General features: G+C 47.3%; 7 protein-coding genes across 7 annotated transcripts; 3 read left to right on the top strand and 4 right to left on the bottom strand.

The window, feature by feature from the left end:
• Positions 1-795: 795 nt before the first annotated feature.
• On the top strand, positions 796-1224 carry F4817DRAFT_321620 (uncharacterized protein; the record flags this gene model as incomplete). The annotated part of the gene is made up of 1 exon (XM_049301303.1): positions 796-1224. The coding sequence occupies one exon, from the start codon at positions 796-798 to the stop codon at positions 1222-1224; it is 429 nt and encodes a 142-aa protein (XP_049153389.1).
• A 2099-nt stretch (positions 1225-3323) lies between these two features.
• F4817DRAFT_355180 (Flavocytochrome c) lies at positions 3324-6065 on the bottom strand. The gene is made up of 4 exons (XM_049305627.1): positions 5623-6065; positions 5480-5548; positions 5179-5416; positions 3324-5122 (listed from the first exon to the last, which is right to left on the bottom strand). The coding sequence occupies exons 1-4, from the start codon at positions 5654-5656 to the stop codon at positions 3574-3576; spliced, it is 1890 nt and encodes a 629-aa protein (XP_049153388.1). The 5' UTR covers positions 5657-6065; the 3' UTR covers positions 3324-3573.
• An 841-nt stretch (positions 6066-6906) lies between these two features.
• F4817DRAFT_45537 (uncharacterized protein) lies at positions 6907-8215 on the bottom strand. The gene has a single exon (XM_049307502.1). The coding sequence runs from the start codon at positions 7984-7986 to the stop codon at positions 7096-7098; it is 891 nt and encodes a 296-aa protein (XP_049153387.1). The 5' UTR covers positions 7987-8215; the 3' UTR covers positions 6907-7095.
• Positions 8216-8444: 229 nt separating this feature from the next.
• F4817DRAFT_321617 (heterokaryon incompatibility protein-domain-containing protein) lies at positions 8445-10133 on the bottom strand (the record flags this gene model as incomplete). Its single annotated transcript, XM_049301302.1, has 1 exon — positions 8445-10133. One exon carries the CDS (start codon positions 10131-10133, stop codon positions 8445-8447), a length of 1689 nt encoding a protein of 562 aa, XP_049153386.1.
• An 867-nt stretch (positions 10134-11000) lies between these two features.
• On the top strand, positions 11001-12152 carry F4817DRAFT_355177 (uncharacterized protein). The gene is made up of 2 exons (XM_049305626.1): positions 11001-11687; positions 11751-12152. The coding sequence occupies exons 1-2, from the start codon at positions 11139-11141 to the stop codon at positions 11841-11843; spliced, it is 642 nt and encodes a 213-aa protein (XP_049153385.1). The 5' UTR covers positions 11001-11138; the 3' UTR covers positions 11844-12152.
• An 825-nt stretch (positions 12153-12977) lies between these two features.
• F4817DRAFT_45500 (uncharacterized protein) lies at positions 12978-18433 on the top strand. Its single transcript, XM_049307501.1, has 6 exons — positions 12978-13830; positions 14196-14296; positions 14351-14969; positions 15101-15943; positions 16000-17700; positions 17764-18433. The coding sequence occupies exons 1-6, from the start codon at positions 13315-13317 to the stop codon at positions 18319-18321; spliced, it is 4338 nt and encodes a 1445-aa protein (XP_049153384.1). The 5' UTR covers positions 12978-13314; the 3' UTR covers positions 18322-18433.
• Positions 18434-18761: 328 nt separating this feature from the next.
• F4817DRAFT_355173 (acetyl-CoA acetyltransferase) lies at positions 18762-20616 on the bottom strand. The gene is made up of 4 exons (XM_049305625.1): positions 20392-20616; positions 20259-20308; positions 20118-20193; positions 18762-20054 (listed from the first exon to the last, which is right to left on the bottom strand). The coding sequence occupies exons 1-4, from the start codon at positions 20454-20456 to the stop codon at positions 19046-19048; spliced, it is 1200 nt and encodes a 399-aa protein (XP_049153383.1). The 5' UTR covers positions 20457-20616; the 3' UTR covers positions 18762-19045.
• Between the last annotated feature and the right edge of the window lie 389 nt (positions 20617-21005).

The raw sequence follows: 21005 nt of genomic DNA, 5'->3' as shown, positions 1-21005 counted from the left end.
TAAAAATAATTATATTTAATATTATAATTTAAATAACTTTATTTATATTAATTATATTTTTTTATTTAATATTTATATTAAATAATATATTTTTATAATTATTATACTTTTATATTATATTAATATTTATAATAAACTTATTAATTTAAATATTTTATAAAAATTAACTAATAAATTATTTATTATTAAAATCACAATTATTAAATTAATTAAATTATATTTAATTTTAATTAATAATTTAAATATAATTTATATAAAATAAAAAATTTATTAATTATAATATTAATAAAAATAAATTAAAAATTTATAATATTTTAATAATAATTTATATAATTAAAATAATCTTTTTAATAAATTTAATTTTTATTATAACAATAATTTTTAATAAAAAATAATTTTTAAAAAAAAAACAATTTTTGAAAAAAAAACAATTTTTAAAAGAAAAACGGTAGTTGCCCGGGTAACGATTATTTGAGAAATAACGTTACTTTTTTAATAAATAATGCATATAGGAGGTACGGTACTCCGTTAAGGAACCGTTTTTTAAAACCACCCTTTGCCGCTATGGTACCCAGCCGAGGATCGTATATTGACGCAAGGGAAGTGAAATATATTCAATGTTACCATAGTCCCCTATCCGCGTTGAATAAGGCTACGAGGCCATAGAAACTTTTAACCCAACCCCCCATCGTATAAAAAAAAATGCATTCTGTGTAGTCCTCGGAAATTCGATTTCCTCGCTACATCCCCGAAATGTTTAGGATGGGCGCGTAGGATCTTGTCGGATTCCATCTCATGTTGCCCGTCCTCCTTCCTACACCCCCAGGTTCCAGACCAGAGGTGCTCTTGGTTTCACTGTACGTCACTGCGGGAGCGGATGGAAGTCTACCTCATACGTCCCTACATTGCACAGGCTCCTGCAAACGCCCAATCGCTATTGGCCCAGGACGCGACCATCGTCTCGTTCGGAGAAAGTCGAAGCTTACTATGCCTGTGCCTCCTAGGACCAAGTTACCCTTCCCACTGGCGTCCAAAGTCGCCAAGCCATGCGTAGCGCCCTCGTTAGAAGGTTTCGATAGCGCATTTACGATGGATGAAGACTTTGGCAGCTATGTCCAAACCCATCGCGAAGTAGCAGGACGTATGAGCCTCCCCCTGAGAATAGGGGCATGTGCTCCGCGTGCACGATACGGAGGTACGCCTGGTAACTATGGTATTCTATAACTACGACAATTTATGCAGTACAAGTATAATACTTAGGGCTCGCGTGTACTCGCTTTGATAAAGTATGTCTTCTCTCGTCTCGAAAGGGGGTACTCTGAGCAGAGGCATCGCGAGTCCAGGTGCGGTCCCCTTATTCTTACTAAACCATCCACGACAATATAGTCTAGGTGGAATCCAGAACAGCTTCATCAGCTTTATTAGCTAGGGTCTATCGACGATGCCGCTCAGGTATGTATAAGAGGATCCCGTAGTTGGCCTGTATGCCTACGCGCTTTGGACCGCCGCCTGCCTGCCCGCCTACTCGAGGTGTATAGACAGTAGACAAATGGAACCAACCGCTACATTATACGTGCTTGCTTATTCTAAGATTTCCGCACTAAATGTCACAATGAGCCAACGGTCGTTAATCAACAGCCGGATGCATGCCTACGGCCCAGGAAACCACCGTCTCCCCCTAAAGGTCAGCATGGAGGGTGCCGTGTTGGTTCGTGACGTTAGGAAATATATGTACGTTGAAGGTGGTTTACATCGGGCGGGAAAGGCAGACGGGGTGAAATCTACCCTCGCCTGCATCTACGACGGTAGGAAGAAACGTTCCATGGGAGTCACCTTAAGTCGCTGTTAGTCGTAACATCCAACCACTTTATACACCTCCAGCGCGATGCCTACGCTTAAATCTGGATTGTTGAATTCAATATCACTTATCTAAAATACCACACGTGCAAATTGCTGGGTCATAGGCTAGCCGGAATGCTCTTTTGTTTTACGTTGAGCGGCGGGATATCAGACGAAATATAGCTACTGCTATAAGATGCTACCTACGTTCAAGATGGGGAGGGCCATCGCTACTCGAATATGCTTGAGTACCTAAAGTATCTAAAGGGACTTCTTGTGTCAAATGTAGTCAGAGATACTTCAGACTTCTCAAGACAAAGACTTTGGACGCACCTAATCAGTTCGCATAAGACGTGGCCCGTGAATCAACCTGCATGACTATGATTCTTCCCGTCGTAGACCCCGAGACTGCTGTTAGCTAGGAGGTATGTTAGCTAGAGCCATTAAGTTCCACTCATATATAGCAATCCCAATCCAAGAGTATATGTGATACATCGTCTATTCCCCTAACTCCTATACGTCTTGACGTAGTTTATATCCAGTGTATATATAAACATTGCTGCCGGCAACGTGAACTTAGCTCTGGTAAACTACAGTACTAGATACAGCTGAGCGTCAATGTCTGTGGTTAGAATGCATGCTAGGAGACAAGTAACAAATATCGTGAACAGTCTCAGCAGCCGCCCGTCGCTCCATCCACAAGGGCCTATAACCTTCTTATTTCTAGTTAGTTAGTCCCAAGCAACAGCCCACCAGGTTGAGGAGTAGAAACAGGACGTCTTGAGAATTTTGAGAAGCTAGGAATCCGATTATAACTAGAAATTTATATCAACATCACAAGCCACCGTGTAGACGTTCCAAGCACATAACAGCCATACGAGAAGCCCGGATAAACCCCAATACACCCTCAAGACCTTGCAATCTTCTCTATTGCGCCTCGTCTCATTCCCACTATTGCTAATAAAACCGTAGGATTTAACCTCGTTAAACTTGCTACCCTCTATCAATCTTCTTAGGAGGCTACTTCAAAGTGCCATAATCATTGACTATTAGCTACAAGGGGGTGCTTAGGTGGCTGTACATACGAAGCAGTCCAGTATGGCGTAGTGACCGTAGGATTTTATCGGGAGGCACTCCAAGACTTATTCTCACCGTGTTGTTGATTTAAGCGGCATCAAGTATTGTTGTGTCTAACAAGATGATGTGTTTGGTAATGTTGCGAGATTGAAACTCGGCCTTCTTCAGTAGGGTAGGTAAAGAATATCTTCAAAGGGAATGCCTGACGGCCTTGTTCGATGTAAACGGTGACCGCGATGGGGGGGGGGGGTTATATAACTAAGCTCCGGGAAGATGCTCTTGCAGACACTACTACCGTAAACCTGTCCGACGAGTTCTTACGCATCAGGACTTGATCATTTTATGATAAAGCATGTCATATCAGTACACACAGTCATATAGTCGAATCAATAAAGGCAAATCAAAGCTTAAACAACATAATCCAAGTGATATATTCCTAAATGCTAATACATCTGACGCAGTCCTATACTATCAATACAGCCAGGCCATCGGCCTAATGCAACAAGAAGCGCCCCGCCTAGCTAATTTTACTATTCAGCCGAATAAATCTGGGTGCCTCTCGCGTATCTCATTACGCGGAAGAGTAAGGATTAAAAATCGAAATGTTATTTGCAAATGTAAAACAATTCCCGAAGCGCCGTCCGATTGTTCTTTTGCTTAGAATTCGAGAGTGATCTTCTGTCCCTTAACACGCCCTATTACTTGCTGAGGTGCGTACTTGGGGATGACTTCGTCGTCGTGTAACATCTCAAATTCTTCTGTCGCATCCCGGCCCATGAAGTTCATGATGGCCTGGGGACCGCCGGGGTGCTCATCGAGCCAGTTCGTCAGGTCCATGACGACACCCTTGACGACAACCCAGAGGTCCTCCTTTTTGTTGTGCTTGGCTACCTCTTCTAATGTGAACTCCTTCTCCGGCACCTCAAATGCTTTTGCGTTCTGAGCCTTTGCTGCGGGCTGGGATGACTTGCCACCCTCCGCAGTCGGAGTAGGGCCGGTAGCACTGGTCTTTTGACCAGCACCTCCGGATGACGAGGAGCCGGAAGCACCACTTCCCCACTCGACGGATACCCTGCCCGGTTGAGACGGGTCGATGTGTAAGGAGATCTGTCCAAGACGCTGAGCAGCTCCAGCGGAACCTGAGAGAGCCTGCTGGAACAAGTAGTTGCTGGCCGAGTCTCCAGCAACGCGGCCGTAGACGACACAGCCTAGAAGCGAGGAACCGCCAAGTCGGTTCGCACCGTGGACACCACCAGCCAACTCACCACAAGCGTATAGACCATCGAAAGGCTTCTGGTCCTTGTTTAGGACTTGGGCCTTGTCGTTGATCTCGATACCACCCATGGTGAAGTGAAGGACCGGCTCCATCAATGAGACGTGGAAGTCGTCATTGATGTCCAGAGGCAAGTTGTGGAAGAACTTCTTGCCCCAGGGGTCCTTCTGCTTACCCTCGGCGATAGCATTGTAGGTGGTGAATGTCTTCTGGAGATGCTCGGGGGAGCAACCGATCTCCTTAGCGAGTTGCTTGCCGGTTATCTTCTTCATCAGACCACGACCAGAGTAGTGGCGGGTGTGGAAGTCCAAAACATTGGAAGCCTTGGAGTTGAGCACTAGTCGGATGGGGAACTTGCCCTTCTCCTTCTCCTTCCACATCATGCCTGAGACGTAGTCTCGGTGGCCGAGCTCATCGCAGAATCGGTCACCATCAGCGTTGAGCAAGAGACCACCCTCACCACGCAGGGCCTCAGCGGCCAAGAACTTCCACTTCGAGCCAGGGTCCTTGGGGTCGACGAGACCCGTAGGGTGAACCTGGACCTTGTCCATGTCAATTCCGTTTCCACCGATAGCCATAACCATCTTCTGACCGTCACCGGTGGCGTGTGTGCCGTTGGTAGTGGCAAGGCCGATGGTGTCGGGCCTGTGCTTTTGCAGCAACGAGTTCTCGCCAAAGTCTGCGGCGTAACCACCGGTAGCTAGAACAACAGGGCCCTCGAGAATAGCGCTCTCGCCGCTGGACTCGTATGTGACACCGGTGACCTTGTTACCATCCTTATTTAAGCCTGTGACGCGAGCCTTCTTGATAACCTGGACGCGTTCGGGTTCGGTCTCGGCGAGCTCTTCTAACCTTTGCATCAAGGCGTATGTGATAGCCATACCAGGGAACTTGGCGTCGTGCCCTCGGTGTGTCCTGGGTTGAGAGTGACCACTAACAAGGTAATTAGCATAAATATGGGAGACCAATAAGATATTCTCTCGACTCACCCAAGTCGCGAAACTAAAGTTAGGTCTAGGTTGAAGACATCTTGTAGCCACTCAACTGCGGCTGCAGATTTGTAAGTGAGGACCTTGATGAGATCTGGTCTGGCCTGGTCTCGTGCGGATTTGAGGGTATCATCGTAGAACAGCTTTACGCTGTCCTTGATGTTGTTATCAATCTGTGTCCGCGTTAAAGCACCGTTGATTCCGGATGTGGCCTTGGTTGAGTTTCCTCCGAAGAAACCTAAAATAAATAAATTAGTTTCCAAGCTCATCGAGTCGTACACTGAATAAGCTCAATTCTCACCTTGCTTATCAAGGACCGTAACATTGCCGCCGGCCAAGTAAATTGTGTGTGCAGCACTCAGACCGGCCACTACATGTAATTGTCAGCTCGTTATCGCCAGAATGGTGACGCTCACAAGGAGCGGGGAGAGAATTGAAGCTTACAGCCGCCACCAACGACAATTACTCGAGGTGCCATTTTTAATTGATGTGATATAATATACGGAACTGCCTGGCTACTGGTGGGAATGATGTAGAAATGGCAGGAGAAATGAGAGGAGAGGATGAGAAGTAGCTTGAAAGTGTTAAGTTTAAGTTTGAGAAGAAATGCGAAAGGGATGTCGGGGCTTGATATTTCGTTGTTAACTGTTTTACTAGCTGACCTTCTAGGCCGAGTCGAAGCTGCTTTACTTTGAATTGCTGACACTCTGATTCGTGCGCGGGCGTGCCGAGGTCAACTCTTAGCGCATCAGGGGTCAGGCAGGTATGTACCTATCCCGGTACTCGCGTGTATGTACTTGCTCGTAATTGGTACTTCTTACTCTTAGTCCGTTTCTACTGTACAGCGAAATGCGTACAATTTGCTATTATCGCACTTGATCCTCATTCAGGTCTTCTAGTCTAATATAAGACATACAAGTATTTTTCCAGTTTTTAGTACTGTAGCTACTCACATCCAGGTGGCTGGACGGAAACAGAGGTACATGGCCTTCGCACAATATTCGGCCGAGGAGGTGATGTCACTAGCGCGTACTCATGTACACCGAATTATCCGGTACATTTTGGACCAGAATGCCGAGGTTTGTACGGATTACATATGTCGTATCCACTATCCGCATCCTCCACATTCGAAAAATGATTATGGGGGCAAAGTTGACGGCTCTAAAGCTTCTTCCCCACAGTCACGAGCTAGACGGTTAAACCTTGTACGGCGGGAACCCACGGGGTTGAGATCGGATTATCAGGAAACCCCTTTGTTGGAGTGACAGCCCGTGTGTCAAGTATACATATAATCGGATGATTTAGCACGCATACAATTGGGTACATACAACACAAGTCTGACAGACACGGACGCATGTGATTATTCCTCCAAAAAAGGCTGAGCTGCGCCCCGGACCGGCAAGACGAAAGCGGCGTCTCCCCCGCAAAAGAGACTCGCGTGTCAGATGATTCTCTAACACGCGAGTTCTCTTTAATACGAAATACATAACAAGACTGGTCGCATGGCAGCTGATCTAAACCTGGGGTCCCTGACGGCTAGGTAGTCCTTCACTGCAGAATTGTAACAATAGCCATAACAGGTAGGCTAGGATTAACTGAGATGTAGGATTTTAGCATGTGAAAAATGCGGGATGTCTGCATTCCACGGGTAGCCGCATCGTTAGCTTACCTACCTAGGGACCTAGTTTTCATGAGGACTACATGGTAAGAAGGATTTAGCTTGTGAGATTTATAAATTCGTAAAGAATAATAATATTATTGCTGTCCTCGAAAAAGAATAGTTATCTAAATGTAGGCGTCTTCTAGTCTAGTGCTGTTTGGTATCCTAGAGCCTAGAGCCCAGAGTGCTTTTTGTTCGAAATAGAAACCCGAAATATCAACAAAAACATGTATCATGTCAAGCCTTATCGTCAACTCCTAAAGCACCGGTATAGATTTTGGCCCCGCGGGTCTTTGCTGCTGTCTCGCCTCGTCCCAGTCCATGAATCCCCAAATTCGCTGGATTTTGCCGTCCACAAACTGATAAGTCGCATGCTCGGTGAATTGGACGGCATGACCATCGACTACTAGTCCGGCGTATTCCTTAACCGGCGTTCCGGTAAACTTCAGCCACACTGCTACGCGCTGCGATTCCTCGTCGGCTATCAGGGTGTGAATCTGCACTTGAAGGTCCGGGATGGCCGTCACCGTGTCGTCCATAATGCGACGAGCCAAGGTCTTGTTGTTGAGTGCTGCTTCTGGCCGGTGGACATACTTGGCATACTCCACCTGGGTTCGGCGGGCGTTAAAGCTGTCGACGTAGGCTCTGTAAATTTCTTCGAGCTTGTTGCGGGGCAGTGGCGCTTCTATCTGAGGGACGGGATCTTCGCTGATGAGATTGGGTATAAAGTCGGTGTCGGGATCCGCTAGCTGCTTGCGTATGTCGTCGCTATTCACCGCGAGTAAAGCTTTCGACAGCTTGCCATCCGTAAACCAAACAAAGCCTCGTTCTACCAGTAGGACATCGCGGCCCTTGGGTTGGTAGCCTAGGAGAGGCACTCCCGGTTTGAATTTGACCCATATTGAGAACGAGGCACATTGAGTATTCTCGTCCACAATAATGCTGTCTTCGTTAATGATGATATCTCCTCCTAGCTGAGGAGCTACGTGCTCCCTAAGGTGCGAAGCCCACGACTCAGGCGTGTATTCTATGCCATTCTGGTTGTATGTCGAATGCACGTATTTAGGTAGGTCGTTCCATCTCTTCTCGTTGACGCACTGGGTCCAACCCCTGATGGTCGCAACTAATTCCGAAGCGGAGGCAGGCATGGCGATATGTTCGTAGGTTGAATATGGATGATATTCATTATTCTGAGATTATTTAGGGAAGTTTTGTCCTAAGGTAATTTGCTCGTGGACTTGGTTGAGCGGGAAAGCCTAATAAAGAACCCCATCATCGGCGACTAGGTTGAGAAGTGACGAATAGCTGACCGCCACATGAGCGTTGGGCATGATCAAACAAGCGTAGATACGCCATATTTTTAACGCGCGTCAGTGTTCGGAACGATAATAACTCAGCTTATCCAACGCGAGTACTATGATTTATGACATGCGTAACCCCTAGTCAGACCCAGTCACCCAGAATCTACTTCCGGCGTCATCTTTGCTCGCTGAATAAAAGCAAAAGGCGGTATTTGTCATCACCTTAGCTGGAAGATCCGCTGCGCCTATCTGCTGAAGTTCTTGCGGTGGAAACGTAGGGCAGATGAGGTGATATATACCTAAGGTCAACGGAAAAGACTCCTCTTCTTTTTCTTTGAAAACGTGAACATTAAATGGCTGTTTTGGCCTCTTGTAAAAGTATGCATGACCATACTTATGCTTGATGAACCGAGTGAGGTGACAATACTACCATCGGAGTGGCTTAATTTGGCGTTTGGCAAAAGAGACGGAACGGTCCCATCCTGGCCTGCGTGATTGGTTATTTCGGTCTCGAGGCGCATTGTCTTTAACCTGTCCCAACCATCTTTGCCCTCGATAGCAAAGCCATACCTGACATTAGGTGTCATAGTGGTAGAGTACTTTGAAAGATACATTCTTAGCCAACAGACGACCACAACGTCAACACCGCCCACGTTCAGCCGTAGGTAGCCGAAGAACTTTTTACCCCCAGTTAGAAATGCGTTGAGACTGTAGTCAAACGACTCTTGCGGTATTACTTTGACGATTCTAGAAGCTAGCTGCCCCTCGAATCGGAAGAGCAACACGCCGATATATTTATCTTGTATTAGTTCGTTGTAAGCCCATGGTATGATTGACTGTTTCCTAACATAGATGCGGTGTGCTGGTATATCAGTGGTACGGTTGCCCGATAGTATGGCGAGGACGCCTGGATTTTTGCGGATGTATCCATCAAGAGTTAGTCTGATATATATGCCATAAGATGATTTTTCGCCTTTATCATCGGGGTGCGGGCTACTGTAGCCGAGGGGTAATATCAATGTATCATTAGGTGCCCTATATAACTGGATATCATCGAGACGGAGACCTTTGTTGGTGATGGTGACCTCGCCGCGAAAGATACGACTAACGCTCTCGCGCTTTAGTCCCGACAGTCCTGAGAATTCGCATGGGTGAATGGCGAAGATACCGCGATACCAATCAAATAAAGAAGAAGAAGCATAGCCTGGCCGAGCCGTCCATGCAAATAGAGATAAGTCGTGGGTCTGCTTGCAGATCTCTTCTTGAAGTCGAAGAAATGCCTTATCCCCCTCGCCGTATAGTAGGGGCATGTTGATTTCGAAAATACCCAGGAGGCAATACGCTATATCCTCTGGTCGTGTCGTCTTTCTCTTGGCGGCCCATCGCATTCGAGTGCCAACCGGGGCAGACCAGATTAAGTAGTTATGGGTCAAGAATTCAGGCTCGATTCCGGTGACTTCTGATATGGGGTCTAATAGCCATGAGTCCTTGGTGCCGACAAAATCCCAATTTCTGTCGTAAAATTTGACGAAGCTCGGGGCTAGCAGCTCTTGAAGCGTCCAGCCTCTCGTAGTCCACTTACATCTTCTTAACACATCCGGAGTGATTCTCTTATATGGACCAAGCGGAGTATCCCATAGATCGGCCGGTTCGAGGATCATATCAGAAAGCCAGACGAAACATACAGCTGCCTCTTGATACCATCTGAACATGCAGTTGATGGCCTCGGATAGCTCGGCGCTGCTTGTCTTATCAATGCAGCAAGTGTCTACCCAGGCATATTCCAGCATGTGTTCGTCTTTGGCCAATTGACACGTCTTCGCAATCTTGGCAAATCCGCGCAGCTGTTCAGCCGACGCGCGTTTCGTGACATTTGAAAATTGTTGGAAGGACACTTCTTCATCCTCCCACGTATGCGATAAGACGGCATAAGAGCGCTCCTTAGGGCTCGCAACAAATTCGAGCTCTAAGGTTTTGGTGTTGATCAGCCACATCTTTTCTTTATCTGCTGCTTCACTTGGCTGAAGAATGGAGTGAGTTTCTTAAAATATGGCATTGGCTCTCGATATATAGAAATTCGGTTATAGTCGAGGATGGCTGGTGCTGTACAACGTTGTGCTGCGAGATAACAGCACCGGTAGCCAGCATAGTAGCATGCTGTAACTTTTCGTCTTCGTTACCAAACAGTACGCGATGGGGTTCGAACAACCCGGTTTTATGTCCATTGGCCTTGGAATCAATGTTTACCGAATGACATTAGTTTAAGACATATCTCACAAATCATCATTCCATCCCTCTTTCGCATTCTCTTTTCATATACTTTCGATATTTACCTATATGTGGTGGTAGTGGTAGTATCAAGATAACCATCTGGAAGGTAGAGATGTTTAGTCTTGATTACCTAGGGTAGTTAATTAAATAATACTATATTTAGCCTATTGCAGGTGCTGCAATGCAAGTACGTATTTACTAAGCAATACCTAGCATCCTTATTATATGTTCCTAAGTTGACAATAGGTATTATTCGCTAAAGTCGAATGAGGCTATTCTACGTTGAGGTAGTTTAAGCAAGGGGAGCTGCAAACGTTTTGCCATCTGCTTCATTTACATCGTACTATAAAGTTACGTAGTTATACTAGCCCTGAATCTTAGCTAAGTTTATACAAATATTGCTGTGATAACCTCACAGTAGGTTTGACATTGACTACCTATATGTGTGAGTGTATGTATACTAGTGGAATGAATGAATGTACCTATTACATAGAAAAGGTACGTAAGGAATGTACTGGACGGGGATCAGGTGCTTCAAGTCTCGAGGAGTGATGTCATGCCGGGGTACGCTAAGCATACCTAAAGTTAGTGGAACCTTATCTATCTAGAACCCGAGCGACTGGACAGTCGCAATCTGCTGGATTGATTTGCCTTCACCATTTAGTATCTTATACCTTACATACGTACGATTGCAAATACCCTTCTTTTACTATCTAGCTTCTAGAAATATGAAGCTTTTGGCGCTATATTGCCTCCAACTGTTAACAGCGACAGTATCCGCCCAACACGTCGCTCTGCCCTACGGCATACAAATGAAATCTAACGCCCAGAAGCCCCTCATGGACATCGGTCCCGTCATGCCACCATCACAACAACCTGGAGGCTCCGAGCAGCCACATCCCCAAGGAGGAGTTCTTATCTCTGATGTGATGGGCCGAGACCGTAGCATCAATATATTCGCTGGATTCACCCGCGACATCGCCTCGATATCCTCCCGCCTCGACGACTCGTCGAAAAACAGTACCGTCCTCGCCCCGCGGAATTCGGTCGTCGAGAAGCTACCGCGCAAACCCTGGGAAGACCATAAGGACTACGATGCGCTCGGCACTAACGCATATGAGGGCCAGGACGGACAAGATAGGGCTCACAGGAATCTGATGAGGTTCGTAGAGGCACATGTAGTCTCTGTCAGCCCTTGGCAGGAGGGGGAGAAGGTTAAGACGCTACTTGACGGGGATAGAGAAATATGGTGGGAGATGAAAGACGGTATTAGAGTGGTGAGTTGCTTTTTTTTTTTTTTTTTGGCATTGTGATAGCGAATATACAGCTGACGATCTTAGATCCAACCTGACGGGATCCAAGTGGATAGTATCGCGAGCCGAGTTGGGAATGGCGAGCTATGGATCCTGAACGGAGTACGAAATTATGTTTAAACGCTAAATTTTTACTGAGTGGTATGATATGGCTTTGGAAATTTTGGTATTAGAGCTGATGAGCGACCACTATATAACTATGTTCTATAATGTATTTTGTTGGGATGGCTTTGCTACTGGTTCGGCTTATGAATGGAGTTTAGGAGGATACAACCTATTAGTAGTATGGATAATTTCTGTACTTAGTATTAGGGATTTGCCTAGGCCTATAGATTTTTGACTTAGCTATGTGCAAGCAAACTAGCTGCGTTACCCGTTCGCGCAGGCGCTTACGGGGAGTGCCTAGCTTCAAGAGTGCCTTTTACGCCACATATATAGTATAAGTCTGGCCTTTCTGATTGGCTAGCCACACCTCAGCGCACGTCCGATGAATTTTTTGTAAAATCAATTGACCTACTATACTATTGTATAAAAACTTTAATAATTGGTATCGTTGGATAAAGCTCGTTTTGCATGACCTTTCTATCCTATTTGCATGTATTTCAGACCTTATGCGATAGAATGGCAAAGGAAAAGGTCGCCAACTGCGGGGCGATTCTAAGGATCTGATTGGTCGAAAAAATTGTGGCAGTACTAATGAAATATATAAGAGTTGATATGGTTGGATTTGGGCCAGTTCAACGTTTGATATTTACCTATGTAAGGAGGGAAGCGCAATGGAGAAGGTCGAGAGTATCTAATAAGGCCGTTTTTCTGAAATATGATATTATCTTAAATAACTACATAAATATGAAAATAATTCGTTACTAGGGGACATGAGAATCACCAAGCTGAGAATTATACACCTATTAGTGTCTCTTCGGCAATGAAAATTTATAGTATTGTTTGGTCGCCTGTATGTAAGCCCTTAATATTCCTATAGTACTGATAATATAATACTCTAGAGCATATATAGTAGAATTTTGAAGCTCTCTTTAGACCGAATGAATTATATAGAAGATGGGAATACCTACATTAGGAGGTAGCTTCTATGACCGAGGTCGGTACGGTACGGTAGGTATTACATAGCTCCTAAATCTCCACTAAACGCTAAACTCAATTCGGAGCAATAAGAAGCTTGCTTGCTCTCTTATCTCCATGTGACCATCGTAATAAAATAAAGAGAGCCACTTTGCTTGTTATCGGCCGCCGCTGATCGCACGGCAGAAACCTTGTCTCCAAGCTGTCGCGGCTTGATCTCATTCAGCTTTTTCCTTCTCACCAGAAATTAAAAGACATCATCTTATACCGCGCCCTGTTCTCATCGATAGAATAGTACCCATGTAGAAAGTAAGTTCACCCTGGTCACCGAGGAGCGCGATTTATCCCTTCTCCTTTTTCTTGGATGGATGGCTTCTAGGGTCGACTCTCGGTCTGCTTATCTCCTGACTGGCTTCATTGGGTTTCGCTCGTAGCAACGCGCGCATTTCAGCACATAGCAAATTAGTTTAACTGACGTTTTGAATTATCAGATCCGCGATTTTGAAGCGAAATGAACTCCCATTCTGAGGAAATGTCGCATCGCGACCGCGAGTCGGCCGAGCGACATCAGAGAGATCAATTCCCTGTTGGGACTCCCCGCCAAAGCAATACCGCGTCGTTACAGATCCATCAGCCCGTCGCCTCGCGACTCCCCGGTGCCATCCACAGTCCTGGAGGTCTTCTAGCGACTCATGGGGGCTCGGGACCTCCTATCCCTCTCGGTGCTCCCTCCGTCCCCGTAAACACGTTCGGCGGTCCATTGCAAGCTGAGTCGAACCGTACACTCCCGCATAATGCCCAGAACGCATCCAGCCAGATGTTCGGAGCTATAGGTGGTCACAATCCGGGCCCCTCTGGCTCTTCGGGACCTGCAGCACATCTATTTGGTGGTCCGCTACAGCAAGAAGGCAACCGAGCCTCACAAGGTATACCGTTCGGTGGGAATGGCGCTGGGATTCCAGGAGGTCACCCATTACCCAGCGGTGGTGCTAGTGGCATGCCGCAGGGGCAGCAACCTATACTTAATGTAAGTCCAATACATTTATTGTATCGCTATCCATCATATGAAGATATTATACAGCAGACTTACCCAGGCTCCTGTTTTCGCGTTCGTATGTCTTTATGTGGGACGGGTACTTGCTGTTCCCGCCGCTAGGCATATTCATTTTACACTATATACGCTATATACGCTATATACGCTATATACACTTACCCTGTCATTCTACTCCCCTACTCCCTTACTCGAATATCCTCTCAAGTCTATGAAAAGCGCATGGGCAATAAGCCTTTTGAGCCTCATGGGAATGTCCCTTTCGTTTTAATAATCTTCAATTCCTTGCACATATTTGGATCCGATTGTCTGCTTTATGCACTAATGTATAGTCTTCTCAGGACGCCCTCAGCTACTTAGACCAGGTCAAGGTGCAATTTGCCGACCAACCGGACGTGTACAATAAATTCCTTGATATCATGAAAGACTTTAAGAGTCAAACGTTAGTCGACATACCGAGATACATATGATGAGTATAAGCTGACCTGAGGCCTAGAATTGACACGCCTGGTGTCATCAACCGCGTATCAGAACTTTTTGCCGGCCATCCGAATCTCATTCAAGGCTTTAACACTTTTCTTCCGCCGGGATATAGGATCGAATGTGGTGCAGGAAACGATCCGAATACAATTCGCGTCACTACGCCCATGGGAACAACAGTTCAATCGATTACAGGCAGAGCAAATCAAGGCGACGGGGCGCATGGCCAACCGGGAACGAACGGACCTTTTTTCAACCACCGGACAAGCAACTGGCAGCAGCAACATCCGCAACCGCAACCACAAACACAACCACAACCACAACCACAGCACAGCATCGAAAGCCCGGAAGCCTCTTTTAGCGCCCCGGCACCAAATGGTCCAAGCTTGTTCAGAGCTGCTCAGACTCAGCCCTCAGAGTTCGACGGTGCAAGCGGAGGAAATCAACAGCATCTTGGTACATCTCAGATACAAAATAATTCTACTACGCCTAACGCGCCAACAACTCGCAACGCTCTTACACCAACCCCAAGTGGTTCGCAAGGGATGCCTGGCAGTGGTAACCAGCAATCGAATATCGAAAAGCGCGGACCAGTTGAATTCAATCATGCTATTAGCTATGTGAATAAAATCAAGGTGAGTTGATGGTTCAAAAGCACATGGACAAAAGCACATTAACAAATAGTTCTCTTAACCCCACAAAAATTTGCACGGTGGAATACTTGAACAAAAACTAAACTTGCTAACTTGTTAACTTGTGCACGCAGAACCGCTTCCAAGATAAACCCGAAATCTACAAGCAGTTTCTCGAGATTTTACAGACCTACCAACGAGAGCAGAAACCAATACAAGACGTCTATGCCCAAGTCACCACCCTCTTTAATACCGCACCCGACCTTTTAGAGGATTTTAAGCAATTCCTGCCCGAGTCTGCTGCTTCGAACAAGGGTAACGGTGCGAAACCCGAAGACATGTTCGCCATGACCGGCCTCACTCAGACCACGCCGCAGCCTGGGCATAACATGAGAGACGGCCAGAAGATGCCTCCCGTTGGGAACTTCGCGCCTCCTGCCAGCGCAAGTAAAGATAATAAAAAACGGCCTCGTAATGAGAAGCAGGCCGCGCCTCCTGCGCCTGCCATTGCTGACAGTCCTGCTCCTGGATCACGCTCAATTCCTGGAGTAGGTCCTGCTAGCAAGCGACCGAAACTTAATCACAAGCCTTTGGCCGCGGATGTACAGTCGATCGAGCCCACACTTACCCCAGTTCTTCCCGAACCTCTCCCTCCCACGTCGTCGGCAAACGCGACGGCAGACGAACTGGGATTTTTCGAGAAGGTTAAGAAGTATATTGGAAATAGGTCTACGATGAACGAGTTCTTGAAGCTCTGCAACATGTACTCTCAGAGTTTGATCGACACTAATGATCTCGTTCATAAATCTAGTCAGTTCATCGGAGGCAGTGCTGAACTGATGGGTTGGTTCAAGAACTTTGTAGGATACGAGGGTCTTGACGAGATCATCGAGAATAGGCCAAGGCCACCTACGGAGAAGGTATCGCTGAGCAATTGTCGGGCTATCGGACCGAGTTATAGGTTGCTACCTCGCAGGGTAAGTCATGTTCCTGTCTCCAAAAGTAATGTTATCCGCTAACAGTGCCGTTGTAGGAAAAACTCAAGCCGTGTGGCGGCCGCGACGAGATGTGTAACGCTGTACTCAACGACGAATGGGCATCCCACCCTACCTGGGCCTCGGAAGATTCGGGCTTTGTTGCTCATCGAAAGAACGCGTTTGAAGAAGGTCTTCATCGCATCGAGGAGGAGCGTCACGATTACGATTTTAATATCGAAGCCAATGTCAAGTGCATACAGTTACTCGAGCCCATCGCTCAGCAGATGCTGAACTTGACTCCTCAGGAACGAGAAACGTTCCAGATGCCAGCAGGACTCGGAGGCTCCAGCACCTCTATCTTCAAGCGTGTCCTGAAGAAGATCTACGGTAACGAGAAGGGTCTTGATGTTGTCAGCGATATGTTTACGGATCCCTTTGCTGTTGTCCCCGTCGTCCTTGCGCGGCTTAAGCAAAAGGACGAGGAGTGGCGATTTACGCAGAGGGAGTGGGAAAAAGTATGGCAAGCGCAGACAGAGATCATGCACCTCAAGAGTCTGGATCATATGGGTATACAGGTTAAACAGACTGACAAGCGGAATCTCTCTGCCAAGCACCTGGTGGATGTCATTAAGACAAAACACGAAGAACAACGACGCTTGCGCAGCTCGAAGAATAAAATCCCGCGACATCAGTTTGCATATGAGCTGGGTGACCAGGAGGTCATCTTAGACCTACTCCGATTCATGGTCCTCTACGGTACTAATAATGGCCACCATAGTAACTCTGAAAAGGAGCGGATTGTTGAATTTTTCGAGTGGTTTATCCCACGTTTCTTCGAATTGTCGGAAGAAAAAGTGCAAGATCGGCTCCATGATATCGATCGCGAGTCCGGCGAAGAAGATGCCGAGGAACAACTTCCTGCAGAGCTAACTAACGGTCGTGCCCGACGCAACGGCAAGAGATCTGACTTGCTCCGCGGCGTTTTAGATCCTGGCCGTAACGGTGCCAAGACTAGGACTCAAAAGGAGGGCAGTGCTGCATCTGGTAGCAAAGAGACAACCCCAGACGCTGGGTCCGCGAACGAAGAAGAGATGGCGGACGCCCCAGAGGATTCTCTCCCTGCTGAACAATCTAATGAGCGGTGGCTACCTATAGTACCTCGAGCGACGGTTGTCAAGGGTGACAATCCGCTTCTGGACACCGACGGCGAGTTGAGAGCTGACGGGCTTTTCCCTCGCCCGTGGTACAACTTCTTTTGCAACCAGACTATTTATGTATTCTTCACCGTGTTCCAGACGCTATACAAGCGTCTCAAGGACGTCAAGGAGAGCAAGGAGAGCGTCTTGCAAGAGATTGCCCGATCGAAAAGCAAGAAGCCCGCAAGGGATCTTGGTATTACCGTCAATGAGCTTAACTACTTCGATGAGAACGAACCTGCCTCATTCTGGCCAAAGACGGTCGAACTTATTGAAGACTATATCACCGGAGAGATCGATGAGAATCGATATCAAGAAGTGCTCCGTCATTATTATCTCAAGAAGGGCTGGACTTTATATACGATCCAAGACCTCTTGAAGACGCTATGCCGCCTCTCCCTGACGTGCACCAGTCTCGACTCAAAGGAGAAGACACCGGATCTCATTCACCACTTCCTAAACAATCGTCATAATGATGTGACCAGTTACCAAAACGAGATCAGCGCCCGCAAGTATGCCGAGAAGTGTATCAAGGATGGCGATATGTTCGTTATTTGCTGGGTAAGTATTATCATTATTATGTCTGCTAACTCTGCCTCCTCGGTTGCTAATCATTACATATAGTTCCCGCACAAGCGCGAGGCCACAGCGCGATGGTTGCAACGTGATGAGACGACATTTTACATGGATGAGATGGAACTGCGCGACAGATGGCAGTATTACATCTCTTCGTACATGCGTGTAGAGCCTACTGAGGGGGTACCTCGCTCTCGCCTTCAGAAGACAGTCCTTGCTCGCAACTTGCCATCCACCGAAGCCGATTCCGACGATGGCAATGTGCCGAAGCCTCTCATGTATAGCGAAGGTTTAGTCTTGCGCATTTGTCTGAACTCCAATAAGATCGTCTGGGAAAAAGACACGTCCGAGTTCTTTGTTTATTCAACAGAACCCGAGGATGACAAGGACAAGGCCGCGGTCGAGGAGTATCGCCGCGCCATCACCGAACATCGCGAGCAGCGGTTCCGAGAGAAGATGGTTATGAATAACGCTTGGATGCGGGGGATGAGCCAGGACGAGGTCCAAAAAGTCAACGAGAACTTCCAGAAGTGGTTCAAGGACGGCGTCTCGCCCAATGCCAACGGCCGGGGAGAAGATGGCGAGAATATGGAAGGGCTTGAATAGGTGGACGCCTACTCCGACTTCGCGTACGAGTACTCAGCTTGGCTAAGTACCTAGCCCCAGGAGTGATTAGACGGCGGTGAGATTTGATTACGCATAAGCATAAAGGCATCACGACTGGCGCTGGGGCGTTGGCACTTGAGTGGATATCCTACCCCCCCACGAAGACCCCTTTTCTTTTTCTTTTTGTTGCATACGTGCAATCGAGGCCGAACAAAGCGGATAGGATGGCGCTTTTCTCATTAGTTTGTATTATAGATATGCTGATCGACATCCAATGCGCTATGTATGCACCAATCGTCGTCCTGGTGCCTTTTTGTGATTTTCATAGCAGCGAACATACTACTACTTCAAATACTTATGTAGAAGCTGAGATAGAAGCACAGAGTGTCAGTGTACTTACACTAGGACATCACATAGAAGAATACATAGGTAGCTTGTCAGTTGTATGGGGATTTCAGAATTGTAGAATTACTACCTAAGCTAGATAAGGTAAGTAGATATTGGGTATGTATTAAATCTCTTATTCTCCCCATCCTCGAGCAAAAAAACAAAAAGCTCTTCATTTGCTTACACTTTTTCCATCATCTTGGCAGTTGAATGGCCATGGTTCTTTTAACACGTTGCAACATTACTCAGGTAGATCCATACGCATCCACTCATTTCATTATATTCGTGAATCCCGTCTCGTACGGACTACCGTCTCCTCCCCGCCGCCTTCATGTAGTCATTGTAAGCTCTCGATGACGATAGCGCTGGCGCCACCGCCACCGTTGCAGATACCAGCAACGCCGATCTTGGCCTTCTTCTCGCGCAGGACGGTGGTCAGAGTGGTGACGATGCGGGCGCCGGAGCAGCCGAGCGGGTGGCCGATGGCGACGGAGCCACCGAAGACGTTGACCTTGTCGCTAGTAAGGCCGAGCAGCTTCATGTTAGCTAGGGCGACGACAGAGAAAGCCTCGTTGATCTCGTAGAATTCGACGTCCTTGTCTGTCAGGCCGGCGTGCTTGATAGCCTTAGGGATGGCAAGGGCGGGCGCGGTAGTGAAGCGCTGGGGCTCACGGGCGGCGTCACCCCAACCGCGGATCTTGGCGATGGGTGTTACACCCAACTCCTTGACCTTGGCCTCGGACATGAGCACGAGGGCAGCAGCGCCGTCGTTAAGGGGGGCGGCGTTGGCAGCTGTGACGGTACCACCCTGAGGCTTGAAGACGGGGCGCACCGTCTTTAGCTTCTCAGGGTTCAGGTTCTTAACCTCCTCGTCGGTTGTGATCTGAACTGGGGGCTTGCCTCGGCCGGCACTGACCTCGACGGGCACGATTTCCTTGGAGAAGACGCCGTCGGCGGTGGCCTTCTGAGCGCGGGTGTAGGTCTCGATGGCGTACTCGTCCTGCTGCTCACGGGAGATACCGTGGTCGGAGGAGCATAGCTCGCCGGCGAGACCCATGTGTTCCTTGGCATAGGCGTCGGTCAGACCATCCTTCAGCATACCGTCGACGAGGGTCTGGTCGCCGAACTTGGCGCCGTTGCGCAGGGTGGGCAGGTAGTGCGGGGTGTTGGACATGGACTCGGTACCGCCGGCCACAACGATGGAGGCATTGCCGGTTATGATGGTCTGGGCACCCAGAATGATAGCCTTTAGGCCGGAAGCGCAGACCTTGTTCACGCCAGTGCAGACGACCGAATCCGGAAGGCCAGCACCGATAGCGCATTGTCGAGCGGGTGCTTGTCCAAGGCTAGATATCGAATGTTAGCTTCCCCTCACTCTACTCATTGGATTCTGTAGGAATAAGACATACCCGGCAGACAGCACGTTGCCGAAGAAGACCTCCTCTACATCTTCAGGCTTGATCTGAGGGACTCGCTCGATGGCAGCTGTAGACGAATCGTGTAAGTGTACTACCTAGCCAAGCTGTGTAACTTGGATGGGAGAGACATACCCTTAATAGCGTGGGATCCCAACTGAGTGGCGCTGAGACTCGACAGCGTTCTAATAGTTCAAGGGTCAGTTTCACAAACTACATCAAGAAAAGAAGAGAGGAGGGGAAGCTCGTAACAGAAAGTAAAACTCACCCTAAGAACGACCCCACGGGGGTTCGAGCAGCTGAGACAATGTAGACGGAGGGAAGATTAGACATGTTGAATTATGACAGAAGATCTCACAGCTCAGAAGAAAAGGAGAAGAAGCAAAAAAAAAAGAAAGCAAATTTTATATATTTCAGTCTCGAAAATGTTGAGCTACCAGAATACCAGCAATACCAGAATGGCCCCCTTTCAAAGAAGAAAAGACGATATGGTGGGAAATGGAAATATTGACCGCCCCTCCCATTTATCTTTTATCTTAGCTAGCATATTGTGCTACCGAATATAGCGGATCTGCGGTTAGACCCCTACCTACCTGTACCTTTTTGCATTGGACGAGTAGGACGGGGTACCTTGGAACTCACCAAAATTGAGTTGTGAACAAAGTAACTAGCACAAAGTAGCAAATGTTCGGAGTTTCTTCCCTTTAACCAAGTTTAGTATAGTTGTACAATGCATACATGTATCCGTTAAACTTACTCCGGTTAGGTCGACTTCCAAGATTCAATTCGTTGGTCGTACCTTACCTTACCGAATCAACCTGCTTAAGGTAAGGAAGGATATTGCCCACCTGGGTACCTACCGAATAGGATAGTGGGGTTGGT

The sequence above is a fragment of the Daldinia loculata genome (assembly GCF_022478755.1).
Source record: "Daldinia loculata strain CBS 113971 unplaced genomic scaffold F4817scaffold_131, whole genome shotgun sequence".
Classification (NCBI taxonomy): Eukaryota; Fungi; Ascomycota; class Sordariomycetes; order Xylariales; family Hypoxylaceae; genus Daldinia; species Daldinia loculata.
This window is presented reverse-complemented; position numbering and strand designations above follow the sequence as displayed.